This window comes from Pempheris klunzingeri, chromosome 15 (genome assembly GCF_042242105.1).
Source record: "Pempheris klunzingeri isolate RE-2024b chromosome 15, fPemKlu1.hap1, whole genome shotgun sequence".
Taxonomy (NCBI): Eukaryota; Metazoa; Chordata; class Actinopteri; order Acropomatiformes; family Pempheridae; genus Pempheris; species Pempheris klunzingeri.
Window position 1 is genome coordinate 12,915,128 of NC_092026.1, and position 24,897 is coordinate 12,940,024.

General features: G+C 39.8%; 1 protein-coding gene across 2 annotated transcripts; it reads left to right on the forward strand.

The window, feature by feature from the left end:
* The first annotated feature begins 718 nt into the window (after positions 1-718).
* Positions 719-24,667, forward strand: atp6v1h (ATPase H+ transporting V1 subunit H). 2 transcript variants are annotated; one of them, XM_070845581.1, is made up of 14 exons: positions 719-736; positions 1,571-1,689; positions 2,663-2,762; positions 3,370-3,459; positions 4,456-4,569; positions 5,491-5,595; positions 6,800-6,859; positions 7,841-7,938; positions 9,603-9,795; positions 12,753-12,931; positions 13,274-13,399; positions 13,691-13,792; positions 17,061-17,174; positions 24,283-24,667. In XM_070845581.1, the coding sequence occupies exons 2-14, from the start codon at positions 1,586-1,588 to the stop codon at positions 24,350-24,352; spliced, it is 1,455 nt and encodes a 484-aa protein (XP_070701682.1). In that variant the 5' UTR covers positions 719-736; positions 1,571-1,585; the 3' UTR covers positions 24,353-24,667. The 2 variants fall into 2 exon arrangements, with proteins under 2 accessions (XP_070701682.1, XP_070701681.1); XM_070845580.1 differs by lacking the exon at positions 719-736 and adding an exon at positions 782-908 and having other exon boundaries at positions 1,503-1,689.
* Positions 24,668-24,897: the final 230 nt, after the last annotated feature.

The window sequence follows — 24,897 nt, forward strand, 5'->3', positions numbered from 1 at the left end:
TTTCTATATGTACAGTAACTAAAGCCACTGACAATAGTAGTGTGTCATGTTGACCGAGCCTTTTCAGTCTGGCCTCTTCAGCTTTGAAATTCCCTGACTGATCATCTCTGTGAAAAAATGGTAACTTCTAAAAGACTTCTTTAAACTCAGTTTTACTACTACTAGATGGCCTTTTTCTAATTTTACCAGTCCTTATTATCTAACACTATTGTACCCTGTGATGTTGTCTTGGATTATTCATAATAATAATAATAACAACACAAAATTCCTAAATTTAGTGATATTCCTATCCTTCCAATGGATGATGCAGCACTGTTAGTAAAAGCGTTTGTCAAGTAATAAGTTATCCTGTATGTTATTATACACTTACAGGCTGTAATATTTCTTGAATGTTCATATAAAACAGTAAATCTTTTTTTTTTTTGTTACAGCTGACATGTAGGCTACTCTGATTTGCTAATTTCTGATTGATATCCATATGCTTCTTTTTATAGAAATATTTCCCGCAGCCTCTGGTTCTGTTTGTTTATATCTTCTGTAAGTTGTCATAAACGTTACATTGTCTAGATTTTTATACTAAAACACTGTGGCAATGATGCTTCAGATTCAGGTTTCATCGACATTCAGTAGGAGCTCGTTTCTGTTTCTCGTTCCTGCCTCACTTCAGCTGAGGCTCATGTGACTGAGTGTCACATGACACAGCGTCAGTCAGCTGATCACACAGGACTGTGGCTGGGTGAGTAATTTTACCGACTTCTTCACTGCGTTATTCATTATCAGGTTGACTAAAAAAATTAAGTTATATGCTTTGTCTAATTCTGTCATTCTTAATGTTGTTTACTGTGTAGCTGTTGTCGTTTTGACACGGTCACAGAACGGATACGAAGCTGTTAGCACAGCTAGCTTAGGTTAGCATCTTCAGCTTATTTTGCGAGCACGTAACGCTTAACTAGCTAACGCTAGCGGTGTTGCCTGAACCACCGTCAACGTTATAATTTGACAAATTTATGTGTGGGCATCGTGTTTGGCTACAGCGTTAATAAAGTGTAATGTCATAGGCTGCGCACCGCGTTGCTTTAACTCGGAAAAACCCATCACAAAATGTCGTGACATTGGTTCAAGTTAAGCTAGATATCTAGTATGACCTGCTGCTAGCTTAGGTTTTAGCTTCAGCTCATAGCCTGTTTGTTAGCTCGATAACTAACGTCAGAAAGAAACGTGTGAACTGAAATGTAAGATTAATATTTCGGCCAAATGGTGAAATATTCGTTGTATTAATGATTAGCTATTGGCAGCTTAAATTTTCTTTACAGCTAATAGCTTTGTCCGTTGTAGCAGCTTCGTAATAGCTTACTAACTCAGGTAATTGCATTACTAATTTTAACTGATTCATGTGATGTGGCTGCAGCTTGTAGTAAACACACAAAACCAGGCTAAAGACATGTTGGAAACCTCTAATGTTGAGTCACTGTGCTGATGTTAACTCTGATGTTTGTATCCAGGTAGAGTTGGAATTTCACCCAGATCGATATACATATATATATACACTGACCTGTATATATAACTGTAGTAGATATATTTCAAGATGGATATCCGCGGGGCTGTAGACGCTGCAGTCCCCACCAACATCATTGCTGCAAAGGCAGCTGAGGTGCGGGCCAATCTCGTCAATTGGCAGTCCTACCTGCAGTAAGTACACATTACAACAGGACATCTTGTTAATGTACACTCACTGGATAGTTTGTTTAGGTACACCTATACAATCTAATGCAGTCCAATAAAACAGCAACAGCTGAATTTTACATTTTTGTAGACTTTGTTCGAAAAAGTAATGATTCTACTTTATGTTTATTATTTAGGGTATAGTGGTGATGTTGTACCAGACTACATCATTTTGAAATGCATCTCTAATAGTCTGTCTGCCCTATCTACATAAATTCCTCCTCTGTGCTAGGAGGTCTGGCTGCAGTGCTACTGAGAGGCTTCAGCGCTCTGCGGGGCACATGTTTGCAAAATGTACTCTCTGTTAGCTGCGTATTATGTTGTGATACCGTTGTGTTTTTTAAGCAGTATTTTTAAGCCATCTTTCTGAATACATCAATGCATCTAAAAGCAGCTCTGGTGTGGTTCCTGTGTTGTGATTCACTGTCTTGAGTGATACTTCCTCTTTGAGCCTGTATGCTTTAATGGAGCTAATCATCCTTATGACTCACATCATCATTTAAAAAGCAAAAAAAAAACAAAACAAAAAAAAAACATCTGATGACTTGATTCCTTGTTTCGGCTTGTATGGATATAATGTAAGCATGTTTTCATTGTAACTGCCTACCCCTGAGGACCATCCATGGTGTGTTTTGTCTTAACTAGAGCATGCGGTATTTCCAGGTTAATTGTCATTATTGTGCAAGCTGCCCTTGTAATTAGAAGCAGCGTACTTGTGGCAAAGCATAGACTAGACTCCAGTGAGAGGGGTCAGCGGTCCACATTTATCCTTCATGTCTTGCTTCAGTGGTAAAGGAAATGTTTTGAATGCCTATGACGAATCAATAGATACCATCACTCTTTATTAGCTAAGGTACTGTTGACCTTCCTGTTGCTCCAAGTCAAAAATGAATTGCTTCAACTGATTTTCCACATATTTTGGTGATGAATTCTCTCATAGGAGTCAGATGATCTCAGCAGAGGACTGTGAATTCATCAAGAAATTTGAGGTGGCGAACACTGAGGAGAAACAAGCCATTCTGACTAATGAAGGACATCAGGTATCAAGGATTTTATTTTATCAGTGCATTTGTGTGCATGAAAGAGTCTTGGGGCCCTTTCAGATAAGTGGCATTGCAGCAAAAAAACACAGGCATCTTCGTTTGTTATCTACACATCTACACATAAATACACATACAGTATTAAGTAGAATACGTGGGAGCGTGTATCTTGGCACAATGTACAATTTACCATATCAGCATTGAAACAGGAGAGCTCCTGTCAGCGCACCAAAGTTGTACAATTCTTTTTCAAATGAATTTAAACAACTTGCTGGGTTTTGGCTTTTGAAACATCATTTAACTGGACCTACTGGTTCACATTTCAATTTTTACCTGAGCCCATTATTAACATGCCCACCCCAATTGCATTCTCTTGCATTGTTCTGCTTAAGTGCTGGGATTGCCCTGAAATCACCTTAATGTTGTAACATAACTCGTCACCTTGAAATTAATTTAATTAAAACTCACTTCAGTCTTACATTATGCAAACCTGAATTAGTGTCTGTTTATTAGAGGCACCAGACAGACTAACAGCAAAAGCTGTTTGTTCAATTTTTCAATAGGTGCTCTGTCTAAGTTTGTATATGTCTGTTTTGTTTTTACTCAGTGTGCAAAGACCTTTCTGAACCTGATGGCCCACATCTCCAAGGAGCAGACAGTCCAGTACATCCTGACTCTGATTGATGACACTCTGCAGGTAAACAGACAGACCCACTGACTGTGGACAAATAGGACATACATCTACATATATATGTAGGCATTTTGAGAGGATGGCGGGACGTGGTCAGAAAACTTGAAATCTCTGAGGATCACATAATGTTACCCCCAACAAGCAGGACTTTTGGTTTAGGTTGTGTGTGCATTCAAAGTCTGGGGCGTTGTCACTATTTAAAAAAAAAAAAAAAATTAAACAAGGAGGGAGGACATAATTGTTCCTCCCTTATGCTTGGACCTTAGGATTAACTGAAGATGTGTTTAGTAATTATTGCTATTAAAAACGGGAGATTGATTTTTACACACAAGTGTTGATTTCATTTTTGTGTATTAGAAAATGAATTAATAAATGGATTTAATTGATACACCCAGTACTTTTGATTCAACTATGAATGTATTGACGAGACAAAATGTAGTAAGATAAATTTGTATTACAGAAATATTTGTTAAACTATTTACAGTAGTAACATGTAAAAAAGTGAAAACTTGAAACGTGAATATGCAGTTTAAAAGTTACCCAGTGGTTTATGACTACCGTTTCTTAGTTTTACTTTATACTGATGCATGACTTGTCAATACACAGATTAACCTATAAATTAACATTCAAACATGAATTGACATTCATTTGAGCTTTGGGACAAACTAAAGCATCGATAGGGTTCAACAGGGTTAGTTCGATGCCTGGGCCTGGGGTGTAAGAGCTTTTTCTAGCAATAAAAAAAAAATCTGAGACCCCAGCAGCCTTTGATTTAACAGAGGGGTGACTGGCATTAATGGCTGCACTTTCCAGCTGATGATTAATGATGACGACATCAGACCTCGTCAACAGTGTTTTTACATGACTTATTGATTTGTTGCCTGTTAAGGTTGATTGCGTCCCACACAGTCCACCAGTTATTCCAGTTGTACTGCAAATAAATCTGAATCCACGTTTACAATCCAAGAGCTCATCTAAGACAATAACTCAACTGTGACTCAGGAGAACCATCAGCGGGTGAACATCTTCTTTGACTACGCCAAAAAGACGAAGAACACCGCCTGGTCCTACTTCCTTCCAATGCTGAATCGTCAGGACCTTTTTACTGTCCACATGGTGAGATATTGTCACACATCATGATTCAACCTGTCCCTGTAACAGCAGACTAGTTGGTGCATGTCAGGCCTAGTGCCATGGCACAAGCCAGGATAAATGCTGTTGACTATCATGTAGAAAATTGTCAGTCTGTAGACTAAACATGGGTTTGCGACGTGTGCACAGCGAGTTGTGAACTATTTGGGGACACAACTATAATCCATGCTTAAAACTTAAACACAGTGTGGTATTTTTAGTAGCTGACGTGAGCTAATCAAGCATAATCAGATTTTCACAGATAACGTAGGGTATTCCATTTTTCACAGCCACGATTTTTTCACAGACTCGCTTCTAAGCATAGCAGGGCATCAATAATTCCTCACAAAGCAACCTTACCCTTGTTCCACAAAAACGAGGCAATTAATTTAATGATTTCGACCTGCCACCCTTTTCAAATCAGCACTGACCACCCAACTGAGTACCATTATAGGACACCTACAGCTTAATTGAAAGTACCAACCAGATGGTGTCCAGCGGGTGGGCAGAATGTGACCCCAAAATTGTGACACAGCACTTTAACTCAGTCAGTGTTAGCTGGGGTGTCAGGATGAGATATTTTAAATCAAAGGACTTGTCATTCCCCTGTGCTCAGACTTTTCCCTAATTCTCTTATTCTCTTATTTATTTCTCCCTTTCCCTTGAATTTAAACTAAAGGTGCTGTAATGCATCACGTAGCCAGTGCTACAAATAGATAAAGCTGTAGCTTTGTTGTTGCTCCTCCTTACCTTAGTACTCCTTTTAGAAAGCAAAGCAGATTTAAAAATTATGGTTTTAAAAGAAATGCTTCATAACGTCTACATAATTGCCATTGCTGCCACTATAGCAATAGGTAATAAATTCTGCACTGTGATCTTTCAGTCGTGTCCCTCTCCCTTTATTAGGCGGCGAGGATCATTGCTAAGCTGGCTGCCTGGGGCCGTGATCTGATGGAGGGAAGTGATCTGAACTACTACTTCAACTGGATCAAAAGCCAACTCAGTTCACAGGTATGTAAATCAGCCTTTTGTTGCTAAAATATCTTGTGATATTTAAAAGTCTATCTATCTCAATGTCTGAATTACAGAGGGGGTTTCAGTGATTTTTGTCTTTGCTTTTGAGGGTATAAAAAAACTGCATGTGAAATAGAGACTTAAATATTTTGCCATTTTACAGTGTATTTTTTGTGTGTCTTTTTTTGGATTGTTTTATGTGACTAACAGACTACAGTACTATGCTGTAAGGTGAGGGGAAACAACCTCATAGTGGCAGTAATAGAAAGATGAGCGGATGGGGGGGTTGTCACCAAAATCATTTAATTTGTTCTTGTCAAGGTCATTAATTTTCAAGATAAATATTGCATGTTAATTTTTTTAAAGTTTTGAGATCCTCATTTATATGATTGAAAGTCTATAATGATGGTTATGCTGTAGGAGGGCAGCATGGATGTGCAAATCGAATTGTCTGTCTGTGAATATACACTATACTGTGTAATTGAGTTTTGAAATATATTAACTTTTCTGTTTCTTTAAATCTATCATGCCATGGGTCATTCATTTCTTAGATACTAGGACATCAGCTTCTAGAGATATTGCCTTCTTTTTTTCTCCCGTGGAGTTTAATTTATTCCCTTTTTCAGACAGTCTAATCATCTAAAATGCCAGTAATTTCTACTTTTTGTCTCGTTTCTTATTGCTTTAATTCAATTCTATTGTTTGGGCTTATTGTGAAAGCCCTGTCTGAATGAATGTGATGTATTTATTCATATTGGGTTTGAGCAGACTGTTCAGACCTTGAGATGGTCTGATGAAAGCTGCACTGTAGGTGCTGGCTTTGCCTTGGCAGATGTATGCACTGAAGAGTGGGCTGATAAAACAGCTGAATATTGATTCCTAGCTTCTTTTGTGCTTTTTGCATTGCACACCAGTATTTTCTAAAATACCTGGAGGTGTTCTTCAATGCAGGTATAGCCAGCTCCTCCAGAACCATGATTTGTCAGCCTTTGCAAAATATCTCCTAAAACTGTTGTCTTGAAAGTGTGTTTGATATTCATTTCTCTCCTCAACAGCCAATCAACAAATCAATGAGCTTCCACTGTCACTGTCATTGTGGTCAAGCTTACAAACTGTGTAGCCGAGTGCCACTGTAACTTATCTCGAAACGATGGATTGTGAACAACTGTGCACCTGTTTCTTGTGTGTTATCTCTCATTAGAACCTACATGGTACAGGTCCAGAAACAGGCTCTGGAGCAGGAACTATTTCCCCCAGTGAAGTGAGTATGAGTGAAGTGCATCTCTGGTCACCATGGCGCTTCCAAAATAAAAACAGAAAATGGCAGAGTATGTGCAAGCAGGCGTTTGTCAGCTGTCACTGGACTTTCACATCTTATCTCTCCCCTCTTTTTCTCTCCCATCCTGTTCTTGCACTCCAGTTGTTCATTGACAGTTGCAGATTTTTGGAGACCTGAGCGTGTTTAGAGCAAGAATTGTCCATATAGACAGCATGGTGATTGCTGCCACTGGTTGGTTTTAACTGTGCAAGTGGAAATTGCATGCAGTAAGCCACTTGTCCTTAATGCTGAAACCGCATGACAAACACAGCTTTACCTGTACATTAGGATAACAAGAGAAAATTGGATTAGCATTTGCACAGCAGCAGCATCCTACCATTTTATATCCCATAATTTATCAAGCATAGCGCCATTATTCTGAGAAGTGTGCTCAGAATTTTATTGACACGAGCGCTATCTAATAACAGAACATCATCTTTTCCTCCGCATTTTCAACCAGGTAACCTTCACTTCTCCACTCCTGTCGTCACTGCTGCCTGTTCTTTCTGCTGGACTTCTTTGCTTCTCTTCAACCTCCTTTTAATTAACAGATTAATGTGTGATCTATTTCCTCTTCTCAGCTTCCTCCACTCTAATCTCAATTTACATTATTCTGCTCAGGTGTGATGGGACACTTTTCCTTGCTATTGCTCTGTATTGTACTATTGGTTTCTGTGATCTAGCATGTGTTGATGTGCAGTATAATACTATAGACTGCATGTGCAATGCCGCAGGTTTGATCGGTGACGATAATGCAAGTTTTGGACTGGCCTTCTTCTATGTGCTGTATCTATTTGTCAACTACTCCATGTTTCAGAACTGCACTAATTGTACTTGACCTTCTAGCAATTTATTTGTTTTCCTGATTACACCGCTAAGGCTCATGCTTCTGTTTGAGTAAATGTTTGCCCCTGTCCTTTGCAGAGCTCTCAGTATGTCCAGTGCGTGGCTGGGTGCCTTCAGCTCATGCTGAGGGTCAATGAGTATAGGTTTGCCTGGGTGGAGGCTGATGGAGTCAATTGGTGAGTAATGACTCCTTAAAAACAGGGTTCCCACAATTTTTCACTTTGTAGAAAAATGTAATACTTTCCAGGCAAATGATTCAAAAAGACTAGAATTGTTTATGTTTATGTTACATTACGTTTATGTTATACCTCTTATTTCCTGCTGCTCATATTGTTTTATATCTGGTATATTATGACATGTTGAAGGGAACTGTGGTAATTCATTGACAGCATTTATAGCATATTGTATATATGCAAGGCAGTAGTATCTGTGTAAGTTGGTCATAATTTATATACAGAGTTGTAGCGGGGAGTTGTGCTTTTATTACAGACATGAGCGAGAAAGAGGGAAAGAGAGCTGAACTCAAACTGGGACTTTGAGGTTCAAGGTTGGCATCTTAGCTAGGTGGGCGGCCATGAACGGAGTAATGTTGTAATGTCCACAACGTACAACTTGCATCTCACATGCACAAGAAAAAACAATAATAAATACTCAAAACTACCGAAGTTAAACAGGTCAACGCCAAAGCCACTTTTGCCATCATCACTTGACATTAAAAGGAAGAACCAGGCACTAGAGGACCACCCTGCCAGATCCGTCGCTAGTATCAGGCTAAATTACATTTTCTTTAAAAAGCCAATTACTGGTGGAATAAAAGACCTTGTACTTGTTAGTGCCATCTTTAGAGAGGTGAAACCTCCGTCCTGATGGGCACAGATTAGCCTCACTTTGTAAGGGGTGCTGGGAGTCCAGTGAGATCACCAGAGCTCTCTCTTTGCCTCTGACATGACACATAATGACCCTTTGTGTGCTTGTAAGCTTCATAACATTGAAACTGTATTAAATCAACACTTTTTGTGAAATTTGGATTTTTTTTCCCTCACGTGTCACATCTTTCCTAAATTTACGAAAAGATATCTTCACTGCGCTCCATCTGAAAATACATCAAAAAAGAAAAGTGTTGTGGACCCAAACAATACCCCTGTGGATGTGAATTTTATGTACAGTAATTTTTGTTTGCAGTTCAGATGGCCAAGAAAATCTGCTATTTCAAAGATTCATACCATATGCTCACTTGTTATATGTATGCATAATATTCTGCAGCCACATTTTTGAAGAGAGAATGTAAATGGAACAGTGAGTGAAGAATAATAGTCCAAAAAACTAATAGGGGGCTCAGTATTCCCTTCTTATGGTACAAATTATCAATGATTCCCACCATTTCTCCCATTTTCTCTCTCTCACTCTCTCTCTCTCTCTCTCTCTCTCTCTCTCTCTCTCTCTCTCTCTCTCTCTCTCTCTCTCTCTCTCTCTCTCTCTCTCTCTCTTAATGCAGCATTGTAAAACAAGCCTTACTCTTTGATTTGATTCAGATAATTATTACACATCTATGAGCACCACATCCTTGCACTTAACAGCTATTTCTGCAAATGTACTACACGGTGTGTAGCTTCAGTCATTAGTGCTCTGTATTTTGAGCAACTCTTCTGTTATCTGAAGACTCTCTGAACATTTCATTCTCAGCTGTCATCAGAGATAATGGATGAGAAGCATGTAGGACACAGCTGTGAAAGCTACTCTATTAGTCAACAGGTGGTAGATATAGATGTGGGTCCTTTTGCCACCACTATGCCCCATTTTAGTTTTTATTCATTTATATGATTTTTTTTTTCTGTTAAAGCATCACAGCGGTGCTGAGCAACAAGTGTGGCTTCCAGCTCCAGTACCAGATGATCTTCTGTGTTTGGCTCCTGGCCTTCAGCCCGCAGCTCTGTGAGCAATTGAGACGCTACAACGTGGTGCCAGCCCTGTCCGACATCCTCCAGGAGTCTGTTAAGGAGAAGGTCACTCGAATCATCCTGGCTGCCTTCAGGGTATGTGGAGAATTTCTCGCACATTGTGTGTCTTTAAAATGCCAGTCTTCGCTGAAATGTTTTGACCACACTGGCTGAATACCAGAAACACCATATTTTGGTCCTTTGTTTAAAACAGTGGGTGCAGCTAGAACAAGGTAACATTTACATCAGCTGCATGTAGCTGGATATCAGCCATTTATTATTTGCAAAAGTCTGCAGGTCATAATTTAACGCCAGAACTTTTGAGGTGGTATAAGACAGTCCATGTGCATTACCTAAAATCTTGCACAGCACTTTGAACCTTTTTTCTTTACTTAGGTTGTATACTCTATCAGAACAAGCACAAACTGGAATGACAGCAACAGATAAGCTTCTAAAACAACCAAGTCCATAAAAGATACATAAATAAGATATATGATCATGCTGCCCTTTCAGCTCCCTGCTGCGATTGCTCAAAACATCTATTGAATATTTAATGTAGTCCTAAGAGCTACGTTATGGACTTGCTCTGTTGTTTTTTGTTTATGCCAGGTAATGAATTCCCCATACTAAGCCCTTAAGTTAATGGTAGAGGTCCAATTTATCTTCCCATATTATTCAGCTTTTTATACTAGAGGAGCTTGAGTCTGACACAGCACTAACACAGGTCTTGGAATATCTGTGAAATACATTGAAAATCAATGTGGTAACATCCAGGTCCTCACAGGGCTCATTATTGTGTTTCAAATGGTTGCTTGGTTCCCAGTATTAAGCATGTTATATGAACACTCCTCCCATAGTTAACATACTTAGTGTATGTATAATAACTAATATTCTAACAGTTATAATCCTCTGCAATAACACAGTGCACTTGTCTAATCAACAGCCTGCAGTACCTGGCCAGACCCTGCATACATCATATTAAACACCAAACAAAACATTCATGTCAGGTCAAGGAATTATGGCCCAGAAGAAATCTGGATTTAGAAAAAAAAAAAAAAAAAGCTTCAGTGATATTCTGGCTTTGTCCAACCCATCAACGCCAGACAGCGACCTTGCTCAGAGCACAATGGAGTGGTAAATGGCATTGATTACATGATTGAAACATGAGCTCATACGCCAGTGGAGGAAAGCTGATTTTCAAGCCGGACTTTAAGGAGCTTATACATCTCTTTCAGCCAGTTTTCATCAGTTTTTCTGTCATTATAATCTCCATAAAAAGCATCTGTGTTCCTGATGGACTACATTTCTGTTGTCTTTTAAAGAAAGAAGTTTGAGACCAAATTCCAGAGGACATTCTGCTCTGTGTTATGTTTGCCTCAGTGGACTGCATGTGTTCCTGCTTTGAATTTCCCCAAAAGCTCATTCATCACACCTCTCCATACCAGCCAAGCTGTCACATCAAGCACTTGTGAACGCGCACATAAAGGAAAGGGGGGCTCCGTTTTTAATTGGTCAGAGAAGTTTTGTAGCTCAGTTTGACTGCAATATCACAGCTAATTAATGGCAATGCTGGGCAGTGAAGGGAGACCCTGAAACGTCTTGCCGTTGAGTGGGTTTTCCCTGGAGTCATTCATCTTACCTTACAGTGAGTGTGGTTGACGCAGAGCAAGGAGAAAACATTGTTCCTCACCAACAAATAGAGAATATTTTTGTTGAGTCCCAAGGACTCTCTATAGTGTGTCATGCAGATTTTGAGGAAGTCGTGATTCTTATATGTTGTAGGAATTCTCTCTCTACAAAATCCTTTTACAAAAGTACTCCGCATTGTTCTCTATATTTTGTATATCTCTGCATTTTCCCAAATGTCCTAATTATGCAAATGATTCTGCTCACCATATGGAAATAGCAGCGCGACTTAAATTATCCAGCCAGCTGGAACTCCTTGAACACATCCTTAAAGGCAGCACTGCTGTGTCTGTGACGTGTTCTTTCTAACTGAACTATGGTATTAAAAGCATATTCAGAGAACATGGAATTTCTTTCAGTCTAATGCAACCAAGCCCCTAAAATTTGCTGTGATTTAAGAGGGATGTTGTGCACACATCACAGGTTCTTGTAGGAGAGCGTTTGTTAGATGCTTGTTAGTTAGCTGTAGCGATGCCCTCAGTGGCGCCTTAAAGGGTTCAGTCAGAGTGTGGAGGCAGTCCCGCTGCGGAAGTTACATTTCTTTTCTGTCACTCCAAAATGTCTCCACCAAATTTCTTTCAGACTTTCTGGAACTTTGTCCGCCAATTTGGTCATGAAAGAGCTTTTGTATTCCTTCATATCGTGTTCCTGCACAGCTCTGCATTCATCCCCTTCACACCTCAGTGTTTAAAATGTGTATTTTGAAATGAGGTATCTATCTTGGAAGAAAGTCATAATTGTATTTATGTTATTTCTTATCATGTGTGGGGTGATTTGGATAAATCTATCTAGCACAGTATGTTTGATTTTTATATTATGATGAACAACTTTTTGTAAATTTAAAATGAAAGTGGATAAAATAATTGGACAGAAATATCTGTATCCTCTGCTCCGTCGCCAAACCATGCACTTAGCTCTTATTTACTCAGATTAATGTATTCATGGCTGAGGCTCTGGAGTATTTGTGTTGCTATTGCAAAAAAGTACTATTTAGATCCAGCCATGTCCAGTCAGAACAATTGATGATGTCCTTGCTGTTGTATATTTTCATTTTTTAATTAATGAATTATTGGTTTAGTTTATACTTGTAGTTAATAGTTTTTTTATTTTTTTATTCATACTTTTATATATTTATATTTTACTTTGTGTTTGAAGTTTATTCTTATTCTTATTCTTATTCTTTTGGAGCTGTGTGTAACAAAAAGCAATTTCCCCCTGGGGGTTATTAAAGTAATTCTGATACTGATTCTGAAAAAAATGCACATCACAGTTTCACATTTCATTTCTGAAACGAATTGCTCACATATGAGTGGAATGAATTTATGCACAACATCTGTCCCTCACTCAGATGTTGTTCTGTTTGACAGAATCTTCTGGAGAAGTCCGCAGAGAGGGAGACTCGTCAGGAGTACGCCTTGGCCATGATTCAGTGCAAGGTGCTGAAGCAACTCGAGAACCTCGAGCAGCAGAAGTACGACGACGAGGACATCACTGAGGACATTAAGTTCCTGCTGGAGAGGTTGGGAGAAAGTGTGCAGGATCTCAGGTACCCACTGGTTTCTTGAATAAGTTGCCATCATTCATTTTCAGCTCTGCTACAGAGAGCAGTGACTGAACATTATATTCTAGAAAATAGAGTCTCTCAAAGAATTGAGGATATTTCAGTGCTATGCAGAGTATTAATCTGGTAAATCTTTACGAAGCTCGTCTTTATTCTAAATGCATATTTCTGTTCATGTTGAATGCTCCATTTATGACATACCTGAGTAATCTCCAGATACTTGTTATACCTCAACCTCAACAAGGGACAAATAATAGTGTTCATCCTTGGACTGTCCTCTTTACTTGTTGTGAAAAAGCATTTTATGCTCTTTTTTTTTATCCACAGCTCATTTGATGAATATAGCTCAGAACTCAAGTCCGGCCGCCTGGAATGGAGTCCAGTACACAAGTCTGAGAAGTTCTGGCGTGAGAACGCTGTCCGCCTGAACGAGAAGAACTATGAGCTCCTGAAGTAAGATGAATCATGTACTGTACTGTTTATTTTCAGTGTTATTTTCCATGGCATTCAACAAATTGATTTTAAAAAGAAAAATCTTTGACATTTCGTAACAGTCGACACTAGGCTTCCAGAGAGATCAGTGCATTTCTTCCCCTATTCTTAGAAAAATTATTTCCCTAGAGGCATGTGAGAGAAATGTGTGATTTTCAAAGTGAATAAAGTGTGATAGAATCTGCCTTTTGATGCAGAGACACCTTATCACCCTTTTGAATACCTGCCCTTTTGTCTGCCTTTCTTCAATAGGATCTTGACGAGGCTGTTGGAGGTGTCTGATGATCCTCAAGTCATAGCAGTGGCAGCTCATGACATTGGAGAGTATGTGCGACATTATCCACGTGGCAAACGGTAAGACATTTTTATGTGAAAACCAAATCATAGCAACGCTTATAGCCACTATGTGTCGAATTTCTGACTTTGTCACCTCATTGTAATTCTACTTCATGCCTATCAAAAGTGAGCTAGCACTGGCGTGTCAGTACTGCTAAAGCATCCAGTACGTTCACCTACAACCTCCTTCTCTTCAGAAGTAGCTCTTCTGTCAGCGGCAGCAGCTCCTGAGGAGCTCAAAGGACGGCAGGAGAACACACTGTCCAAGTAACATCAGAAACATAGTTAATAAGAATAGTCAGCTCCACCTCGAGTATACAGGAAAGAAACTGCATTGTTTTCATTTGTTGATTCTTTACTATTTATTTTCACTGCCCACTGGAGCAGGTCAGGGAAACATGCAGATCACCTAATACTTAAAAACATGCAGACAAGGTCAAGAAGTTTAGTTGTTGCACAGACAACAGAAATATGATCTACATGACTTTGACAGTACAATGATTATCAGTGCCAGACAGGGTAGTTTTGAGTATGTCAGAAACTGCAGATTTTCTTGGATTTTCATGCACAACACTCTGTAGAGTCTATAGAGAGAGAGAGAAACGCCAAACACTGAAAGTATCCAGTGAGCCTTGTTAATGAGAGGAATGAGAAGAAAACAGCCAGACTGGTTAAAGCTGGCAGGAAGGTGATAGTAGCTCAAATGACTAAATAATGAGGTGGATGGGCTACAGCAACACAAGACCACAGCAGGATCCTCTCCTGTCAGCTAAGAACAGGAAACTGAGGCCACTGTGGGCACAGGCTCATCAAAACTGGACAGTAGAAAATTGGAAAAATGTTACCTCGTCTGACATTTGATCTCTGCTGCGACATACAGATGGTCAGAATTTGATGTAACGGGAATCCATGGATCCATCCTGCCTTGTGTCAACAGTCCAGGCTGGTGTTGATGGTGTAATGGTGTGGAGAATATTTTCTTGGCATACATTAGGCCCCTTAATGCCAACTGGGACACATTTAAATGCCACAGCCCACCTGATTAATGCTGCTGACCATGTGCACTCCTTCATGGCCGCAGTCTGACCATCTTCTAATGGCTACTACCAGCAGGATGTCACAGAGCACATGTCATCTCGAGCTGGTTGTCAACATGTTCAGTGTGCGCCTCCACAATCACCAGATCTCAAACTAATAGAGCACCTTTGGGAAGCGGTGGGACAGGGGATTCATAGAATTGATATCCAGCTGACAGATCTGCAGCGACTGTGTGATGCCATCACATCAACATGGACCAGATTCTCAAAGAGTACCAGCAGAGAGTTCAGGCTGTTCTGAGCACAAAAAGGAGGGGTCCTACTGAGCATAAAGATGATGTATTTAATGAAGTGGCCACTGAGTGCAGTTAATACATTTACAACACATAAACAGCATGAGATTTGTGTGATTTGAACAGCTGTCTGTAGACCAGGGGTGCCCAATACGTCGATCGCGATCTACCGGTCGATCGCGGAGGTAGTGCGGGTAGATCGCGTGACATCAACAAAAAAAAAAAAAAAGTCGAGTTTGCGACTTGATTGACGCCAGTCTGAGATCTCTTCTCTGCTACGGGTCGCAGGCAGGGACCTGCACGCTGTCAAACGCGCTAGCTACCGCAAAACTCTGTGATCAGAGTAAGGTAGTGACCACAAATGTATTGAATGTTCCAATTACTCTTGTTACTTGTGTGCAGTATTGATGGTTCCATCACTGTTTGGCACCCATGTGCATTACTGCTGTGTAATACCACCAAGGGTTACATTAGTTGCAGTGTATGCCAACATATATTGTATATTTAAAGTATACTCAGTATATATAGAAATGAATTTAGCATTTTTAATGTAGGTAGATCATTTTGACCTGGTCATTTTAAAAGTAGCTCACGAGCGGGAAAAGTGTGGGCACCCCTGCTGTAGAGATTATGCTTCAGTAAGCGTGCCAGAGAAGAAAAAAAGACTAGCACTTAAAAAAAAAAAAGCACAGGTGGTCCCATAGTGACCCACAACACGTGCATGTATCTCAGAGTCTGTGTGGGATGATGGCTTTTGACAGAGGTCAAAAACGTCCCACACTTCCCATGTTGGTTTGCCCTTCAGATGAATGTCGTGAAAGCAACACCAAATTCCACCAGGATCAGGTCACTTTTCTACAAACAAAGACTAATGGTCAGATAGTAGAAACTTAAACACATAGTGGCTTTAAGATGTGTCTGTAGCTTATCTGCATCTGCTTGTTCCAATTATTGAAGGGGCTGGTTTATAAAAGGAAGAATGCTCGCTGTTTACCATTTCTCAGTTTTGGATCTACTTAAAGTAAATTCATGTTTGTAGTTTTATGATTACGGGAAGAGTGTGCAACATCTTTTGCATGTGTGTCAACAGGTTCAATCCTCCTGAGCATTTTGAGCATACTTTTCAGCGTCTCTTCTTCCAGCCCTTGGAAATATGCCCAATTAATGATGTTTTCTTAAGTGGGCCTAGAGATTAGCTGTGTTGTTTAGCAAGCTGTATGTGTTTTTTTTTTTTTAACGTTTTCTGCACAGACAAGCCAAACTACAAGACAAGATAAACAAATGAGCTAACTTTTTTGCTAGCTTTTGAATTTGACTCCTGCTCACATTTACAGGTGAAAATACTGTGACTGCTGTTGGCCACGTTTGTTTATATGTGAACACACTGATTGGCCTGCGCTTCGCCAGCTCACAACCACCACGAAATAAGACGGATCGTTGTCTGTTTCTGTCTGATAGTTCAGGGTGTCTGTCCCCTCCAACTTCTTAAATCCTCTGAGGCTTCTAGTTGTTGTGTGGATGCGTTCTCTTCCTCTTTATTTATTGTTTAAGTCCCCCTCAACACACTAAATACACAGTGTGATTGGCACATCAATAATGGTTTTCCGATCAATCCCTTTAACCTGCAGTCAGATCTCGGGTTTGAAATGACCCATTTCTCACTTGGAGTTGGTCGTTAGAGGCCACAAGGGTCTCTTTACCCAGAGTTCCTTTTGTGTTTGCTCTGGTCACACTGTATTATCACATATTATCCAGGTCTGTTTTCCTTTTTAACGCATCACATCCTTTTACAAGGCTAGTGACCCTTTATATGATACATAGAAAATTGCTGTCTGGTTGTCTGGATTTGATTACCTGGTGCTGGACCCCTGAATGACCTTAAATATGAAAATAGTACCTGTAGGCTGAGTGGATAATGACTTTCTCCCATTATTCCTTGTGTTCCTTCCATTTCAGGGTGATCGAGCAGCTGGGTGGAAAACAGCTGGTGATGAATCACATGCACCACGAGGACCAGCTAGTCCGTTACAACGCCCTGCTGGCTGTACAGAAGCTCATGGTCCATAACTGGTACAAACTCATTTGTAGCTACGTTGAAGTTATGCAGTTCTGTTTGATGTGAACCATTTATCACCCAGATGTTGTCACAGGGAAAACTAGCCCTTAGTTTATTTTAGTTGAACCAGGCTTTTTGACATAACATCATCTGCATTTGCATACAAACGATTAAAGGCCCACACCCTAGCAGGTATTTTCATTCATTTTGTCTGATTAGATGTCCACTAGGGTTGAAGTTTGATGGAGACATGCTGGGAAGTATGACAGGTGAAAGGACTCTGTGTACTGATGAGAATAAAAGAGCAGGACTGAGGAATAAAATTATAATTTGCTCCAACAGGAGATTCACAGAGATGTCAGTCAAACCCAAAAAGGTCAAATCAAGTAAAATAAGTGAAATCACCTGTGTGGCTGGGCCATGGTGAGGCCTTTAAACATGACCTGAGATACTTAACTATTTATTTATTACATCGGTATTCGAAGGTTAAAGTGACACCTGACAGGTCACAACTTACCAACTAGCCAGCTGCTTTGAGACAGATTATTTTATGTTGTTCATGGAGAAAGCAAAAGGGGAAATGTAGAAGACAGACTTTTTGTGGTTGTGTGAAGAATTTGAAGATTTATATTTTAGTGTGTTTAGTGTTCTTCACACATCAAGTTTTGATGTGATGGTGTTAATCAACTGTTTGCTGGTTAATCTTTATCTGGGCTGCCCCCAACCAGAGTAGTAGATCAAGCAGTAAGTTGACAAGTCGTTGACATATTTGATTTTGATTTAATTCTTAAAATATGTATTTTTGGGGGACATCAGAAAATGGTTTGAGTTCCAGGGCTGAGAAAGAACATTAAAATTAACATTGTGGTACATTACAGAGAAATACAAAACTGAAATAATGGGCTTTCAGCAGCACAAAGTGAACCGTCTGTTAATGACTCCAACAAAAGTGGTAATGATTCTGAAAGAGTTGGAAAAACCAAAAAGAAGACATAACATTTTATTGATTTATTTCAGCACAGTGCAACATCACACAACTTATGAACTTCTAATACCAACACGAAACCAAAGCTTTACCCTTTCGAAATGATACAAACAATGTTGGCGAACAATGGAGCTCGAAGAGGCTTTAGCTCCAGAGGCAATATTGTACTTAGTCTGAGTCTTTTCATTGTTTGCGTTGCCTATAAGAGAAATATAGTATCACCTGCCTTATCCTTTTTTTCTGATACACAAACAAACAAAAAACATTTTGTCTGGTGTCTTCAAAACAAAGTCATTTTCACCTGTCTGCTAATGTTACATAGCTGCCAAAACTGTTACAGCTAAGCCACATCAACAACACATAACATGGAGTGGCTGCTGCAACTCTGCACTTCCACTATAATCAATGAAACTGGCTCTATCTGCTCAGCTAACAGGCTGTAGTCAGATGCACCGGGGAGATGTTTGCTGAGGCAAACCCCCTCCACTTTTCCAGCTGCTGGGGAAACAACAGACGAGACTTAAGTCGATCTTGAGATTCGGCAGCATTTATTAAAAGACTGTGCTGTTCATTGACTACCAGATTACTGCTAACATTTTCCTCTGCTCCACTCTTTTCTGTTGTTTGCTCTCTCACTCTCGCTTAAGTACACAGTCGCTGCATAGATGGCCTCTGAAAAATTAGGGGAGGAAGGATTTTAGAAGTGGCGATCATAATTCTGCAGCATAAATGTCAGTCGGCAAGTAAATTAAAAGCTCCAAAAAAATGGGAAATGAGAACCATGTGGACTCCATGCAGAGTACATTCCATTATGGTTAGTTCTTTATTGACCACGTTTCAACCTTAAATAGTGGAACTTTAATTTCAGCAAACAAAATTGCTTTCAGAACTAGAAGGATATTGGCATCAACTTCCATGCATTTTTAATTCAAACTGACTGTGTCGATATATTGACCAATAATAATAATAAGTACAGTCAGTGAAGGAATTCCAAAGATATGTTTGTAGTAATTTAGAAATTAAAAAATTGGTCACAATTACTTAATAACAAAATGGACAAGTGCTTCAGTAAAGTAAAGCATTCAGAGTTTGTACTGGTGCTGGAGTTTGAACAGATGCTGATTTGATATTTGACAATTTAAAAAATCTCTTCTGAGTTATTTTTTTTTTTCGTTTATAAAAAAAACGCCAAATATCAGATCATCTGCCTTAAAAATCCTCTGTTCAAACTCCAGCACCAATACAAACTCGGAATGCTTTACTTTACTGAAACGTTGGTCCACACATTTTCTCTGCACTCAACGTGCCCATCATCTTTTTGTCTTTTTTTCTGTCTGCTGGACTGCTTGGAAACACAAAAAAAATCAACAAGCAACAAGTGGAAATGTGTTTGTTTTGCTGCCTCTATCTAAAACACACTCTGCTCCCTAAGCAACTGTGGATGGAGGTATTGTGTTTAATATCATAACGTTGGGCTGTTTTCCCATCTAAGTGACCATAATGTTCCGTGTAAACTGTATGTTCACTGGAGTGTGGGCAAAAGTTTATTTATTCACTCCAACACAAAAGGTTTCAGTCTTGCTTCAGGAAGTGAGAATTTAAAAAAAAACAGGTTTTCATTATCCAACATACAATAGAAAATAAGATGCATTTTCCGCACCTCAGCTTGAATACTGTAACAGATGTTATTATAGATAACTGAACACTGTTATCTATAATAACATCTTACAGGCTCAAAGGTCTGATAACCGGTGCAGAAAGACGGCAAAAAGGCAAATGACATGATCTGGAAGTTTTGAGAAGTTTGCTTGAAGCCCAGACATTTCTTTGACCGTTTGACACCTGTTGTAGATAATATGTACAGCATTTGACCGTAGGTTGAATCACAGAAATGGGATCTCGTGTTCTTTTATTTTCCATGATGAATGAACATAAGCAAACAGGGATAAAGTCATAGAGGAGATGCTGATGAATAAAAATGAGGGGAAAATAAATAAGAGAAACAAGAAGTACCAAAATGAAATATGCAGGTGAGATAAGAAAAACCGAGAGCTGCATACAAATATCTAGTTACAAAAACGGAAATGCAGGAATTTAACCTGCATACGAATTAAAGTCGGAGTTGAAAACTGATGCAGAATTTAGCACACGCCTCTGTAGTCAAGACGAAGTTGATTTGATTTTATATGGAAAGGGATATTTCATCACTCACATCCGACACCCATCTGTTGTTGTCTTCAATTTCTGCTCTTTATAAGACGTAATCTGCCCACGTCTTCCCCTCGGATGAACTTCAGCTGCACTTCAGCCGTGGTGACGTAGCAACACGATGTTGTTTTAGTGTTGTAGTAATGTAATGGGTTAGAAAGAGGGAATGATGACAAGCGAGCGATGACACAAGCATTGTTGTTTGTGTCAGTTTTCTTTGTGGTGTTTGTTGGGGGGGGGGGGGGGGGGGGATGTTTCGCCACATTGAATGATGTCCTGCCTACACTCATTGACTTTGTGAAATGTGTGAATGCTGCTGCAGAATGAGGAAAATACAGAGGGCGGTGCCGTTATTTATGTATTTGAAGAGATGAGGTCTCATTCAGGCACAAGTTGAAGATGTTGACCACGCCCATGTCACCTTGAGTGGGTTGCCTCGTCGTTTTCGCTTTCATGCGAAGATCCTCTCGTCCCCACTCAGCGAAGGCCCCTGCTGTCATGACAACAGCACCGATGAATGTGTGAACTGAGACACCATTGTTATTTATCCCTGTACCCTTAAATGTGCTTTGAAAACTTGTTTTCTTTTGCATGTTTCCAGAACTTGAATCAGCTGTGAAATAGAAAATGTTTGCCACTCAGCCCCATATTGGCAATTTGTTGTTTAAACCCATCAGCTATTGACAGTCACTCTGTTAATGTGCTGTTACTGGACTCAGTGTCTAGACTGAAACACGACCCTTTCTACACAAGTCTATAGTTGACATTTCATGATATGTTATTAGGTTGCATTTCATACACTAGCAAGGCTATTAGGCTCAACCAAATACCCGAATGTGTCCTCTGTTTACCCCTTTTTAAAAAGCCGGAGGGAGGGAGCTCTTGCATTAATATTCCTCTCTTCAGTCCTGTTTTACTGAAATTTTCACTGTATAGAATATTCTATACAGTGAAAATTTCATTAATCTCTTTGTTGATCTCCAATGATCGAATGCTGTCTATTTTCCATATAATTTTGCTTTTTCGTGCTCTATCATTGTAGTACATCCATCCATCCATCCATCCATTCATTATCTATACCGCTTATCCCTCAGGGGCGGGCGTTTTTTAGCTTCTTAAAAAACGAGCAAAACATGCTCTATTTGTTAGGTGAAGACTTTGTAGATTAAAAAAATCTAAATTAGACTCTTGAGGCTTTTTTTTTTACATTGTGTGTCAGGCATGAAAATGCCGTTTATCACCAAAGGGACCTGAGACAATTACAGCAGCAATGATCGATAAACAACATAGATAGAATACAAGTGAAAAAGATAAGGAAGGTAGAGTCTCATTTCCAAACCGGATAAATCTTCATGATTGTGAAGAAATCATTGCATCAAAATGATTTGTATTACAGCAACGCACATTTAAATGAGAACGTAGTTTCACACTACAAAAGCACCAGCTGATGGTGAATATCAGTTTGAGCATTGGTCCCACATTTGAGAGGAGTGACTCTTGACATTAGTCAGACACGTTATGGCAAGTTGATGTGTTTAAAGGAAAGACCCACCGACAGAAACCCACAGCTGTTTGAGTATTTGGCAATGTAAATAGATTTAGATTAAGACTTAATTGACCCAGAGGGACATTTGTTTTCACAGCGGGTTCAACACAGCAGCACACAGAGTTCCCGTAAATACACTCATTCCACACAGCATTGTCACTGAGGCAGTTCAGTGCTGCTGTGGCAGAGGGGACAAGGCTCTCCCCATACTGCAAAACACGTGCCGCCACAGACTGTAGGCCACATGTTGACTTTTGTACTGGTGTTAGCGTTAATTTATAAGAACACAGTCTAATGTCACCGCTAACTGGGTTTAAAGTGCCAATTTCTAGGTACAGGCGTATGACAAGCGACAGCTGCTGACAGGCTCTACCATTGTTGTTACTTTGTCTTGTAGCAGCATTGTGTTCCTGTTCCTTTGAGTTTGAATGCACTCGTTTCAATACTTATTGTCTGAAGTGAGTGTAATACAATGTCACAGGCCTGAAACACAAGAAAACTGATCTCGATGCGTAATGTCAGCAGATTGAAATTGCACCCTGTGTTATTACAACGGTATGTGCAAATTTATCACCAGAACAAATTGGGGTTTTAGATGTGCTAGTTTAGATGTGTTTTCCTCTGCAGTTACGAGGCAACACGTGTGATGTGCTGTAAATTAGGGTAGATTGTTCTGTATTTCCCTGCACTGCCACCACCAGTATCGTGCTGTTTAACCTCCAGGACTCATTTTGCTGTGTCTGTATTCATTTATGCAGCAGCTGCAGATACGTACATCAGAAAGACCCCTGGCTGCAGGACTCTGACTTCATAATTCATCCAATTATTGCCATCTGCCTTTGTCAGCCCTCATGCAGTTCTCTGAATCAACGTACAGCTGCCACTTACAGACCAGCTAAAGGTTATCACTGACAACCTCGGGGAAAATTTAAAGATTTTTCAAGATGCACTTTATAGCACTGTGATGAGATTCGTGTGGGGAAAAGGGGGGTATTGATCAAGAGATGGAGGCTTAAAATGTGTTATGTTTCATAGATTTGAATTGAGCAGCTGAGAGGAAGTGGACAGTCTGCAGGTTTTCATTTCTACCTTAAACAAAAGCTGTTTTTCCGTCTTTAATTCACTGCATTCTAATCAGTGAAATCCTGATACAGACTCTTGGCCCTCAAATCATCGTGTACACCTGCTTGATTAGTTAGGAAAATGCTTCATTGTTCATCACGTTGGGGTCAGGCATGGAGGCTTCCATGAGATGACCGCTCATGAAACAAAAATGGAAATGTGTCAAAGTACTGTTGTTAGTACAGGCTGTTTTGCTGCTTCCAGTGACTCCTGCACATTTTGCTGTATTAACTCACCACTGTGAGTCATGATCAAATTAGTGTAAATATAGGAAATTGGCAGCCTTTAAAAATAGTAGTAGGAAAAGGTTACAGAAAGAAATCCAGTTTTGTTTTGTTGCTTTGCAGGAATATCAAAGAGAATCTAATCTCAATCATCAGACCGTGTTTGCCAGCCTTTTCCATTTCTAGGTTGTGAGAGGCATCTGATATTTCTGCTAGCAGGAAGTCAAGTGTCATGATATCATCTCTGGAAATGACTGCTTAGAGCAAACCTCAAGGAGTGTGTGACCTTTAAAAAAAAAAAAAAAAAAAAAAGATATATTTCAACTCTTAGACTAACACAGTGTCTGGGTCAGAACGAGCGCAAGAAGCTCCCATTATGTTCTAAAAATGAGGCAGTCAGTTAAAACTACCACTTACGGTGAATTTAAAGGATACTGAAGGCGCTGCTTTCCACCCCACTATGCATTTCATTAAAGAAATTGGTTTGACATTTCTAGAAATATGCTGATATGCTTCCTTGCTGAGACATAGATGAAATGATTGACCCCGTCTCTGTCCGTTCGCATAAAAACTGAAATAGGGTAAAGGGCTGGACTGGCTCTAAGCAAACCTAACAAACGATTCTGCAAATGAATTAATGATGAAAATAATCAATAGTCACAGTCCTAGTGTGGCACAAGCCCACACAGTCAGAAATACTGCTTGAAGTTTTTACATTTAGTTTTTGAATCAAACAAACGAGATGTAATTAGCTTCAACAGCTTTGATAGTTGAATTTTGTCACCTTTGAATGGAGCCGCGCTAGCTGTTTCCCCCCGTTTCCAGCCTTTATGCTAAGCTAAGCTAATTGGTTTCAAGCTGTAGCTTCATGTTTAGCCTGTAGGCATTAGAGTGGCAAAGAAGCAGAGAAGCAAATTTCCTTAACAATCCTCTCAACAAGGCATATTGAAGGCCGGAAGGTGAATGGGAGTTAAACCATCATAAAGTGTGTCTTAGTTGGGACTGTTCACGTCTGAATGCTGTCCTTTCTTTCACAGGGAGTACCTGGGACGACAGCTCCAGTCCACCGATCAGCAGCAAGCTCCTGCCGTGGCAGCCCGAAGCTGAACTCCCCCTGTGCATGTGTGTTTGTGTATTACTGCGTGGATGAGCTTTCATTGTGCGTCCATTGGTCTTTGCCATTTTAATAATCAGCCGTTCGTTTTGGTGTAAACGGAAACGGTGTCGTCCCCCCCCCGCACCCCAACTTGATCCTCGATGTTATTTGATTCTACCGTCGTGCTTCGTGTTGTGGCCTCTTGGCTAAGTGACGTGTGGTGATTGAAGTCGCACTTTGTCTGTGATGATGATGTACAGAACGGCAAGTTATTTAAGTCTTACCTGTAAAACATTGTGTGTATCCCAATAAAGAAGTCTATGGTGCTCCTGTGTTGTGTCTGCATTTCCTGTCCAGGATTTGGCCGTTATTGAGGTTAAAGCTACTGAATAACAAAGAGATTTACTGAGATTATTACTGAGATAACATTATTGAGTTTTCTTATCAGACCTTATTGAATTGGCCTTCTAGTAGTGACAGCAGTACATGTCAAGACTGAGTAACAAGTGTTTTTGTTGTCCTGTTTACTCTTATCTGCCTTCAGGCTCAGGCTGAC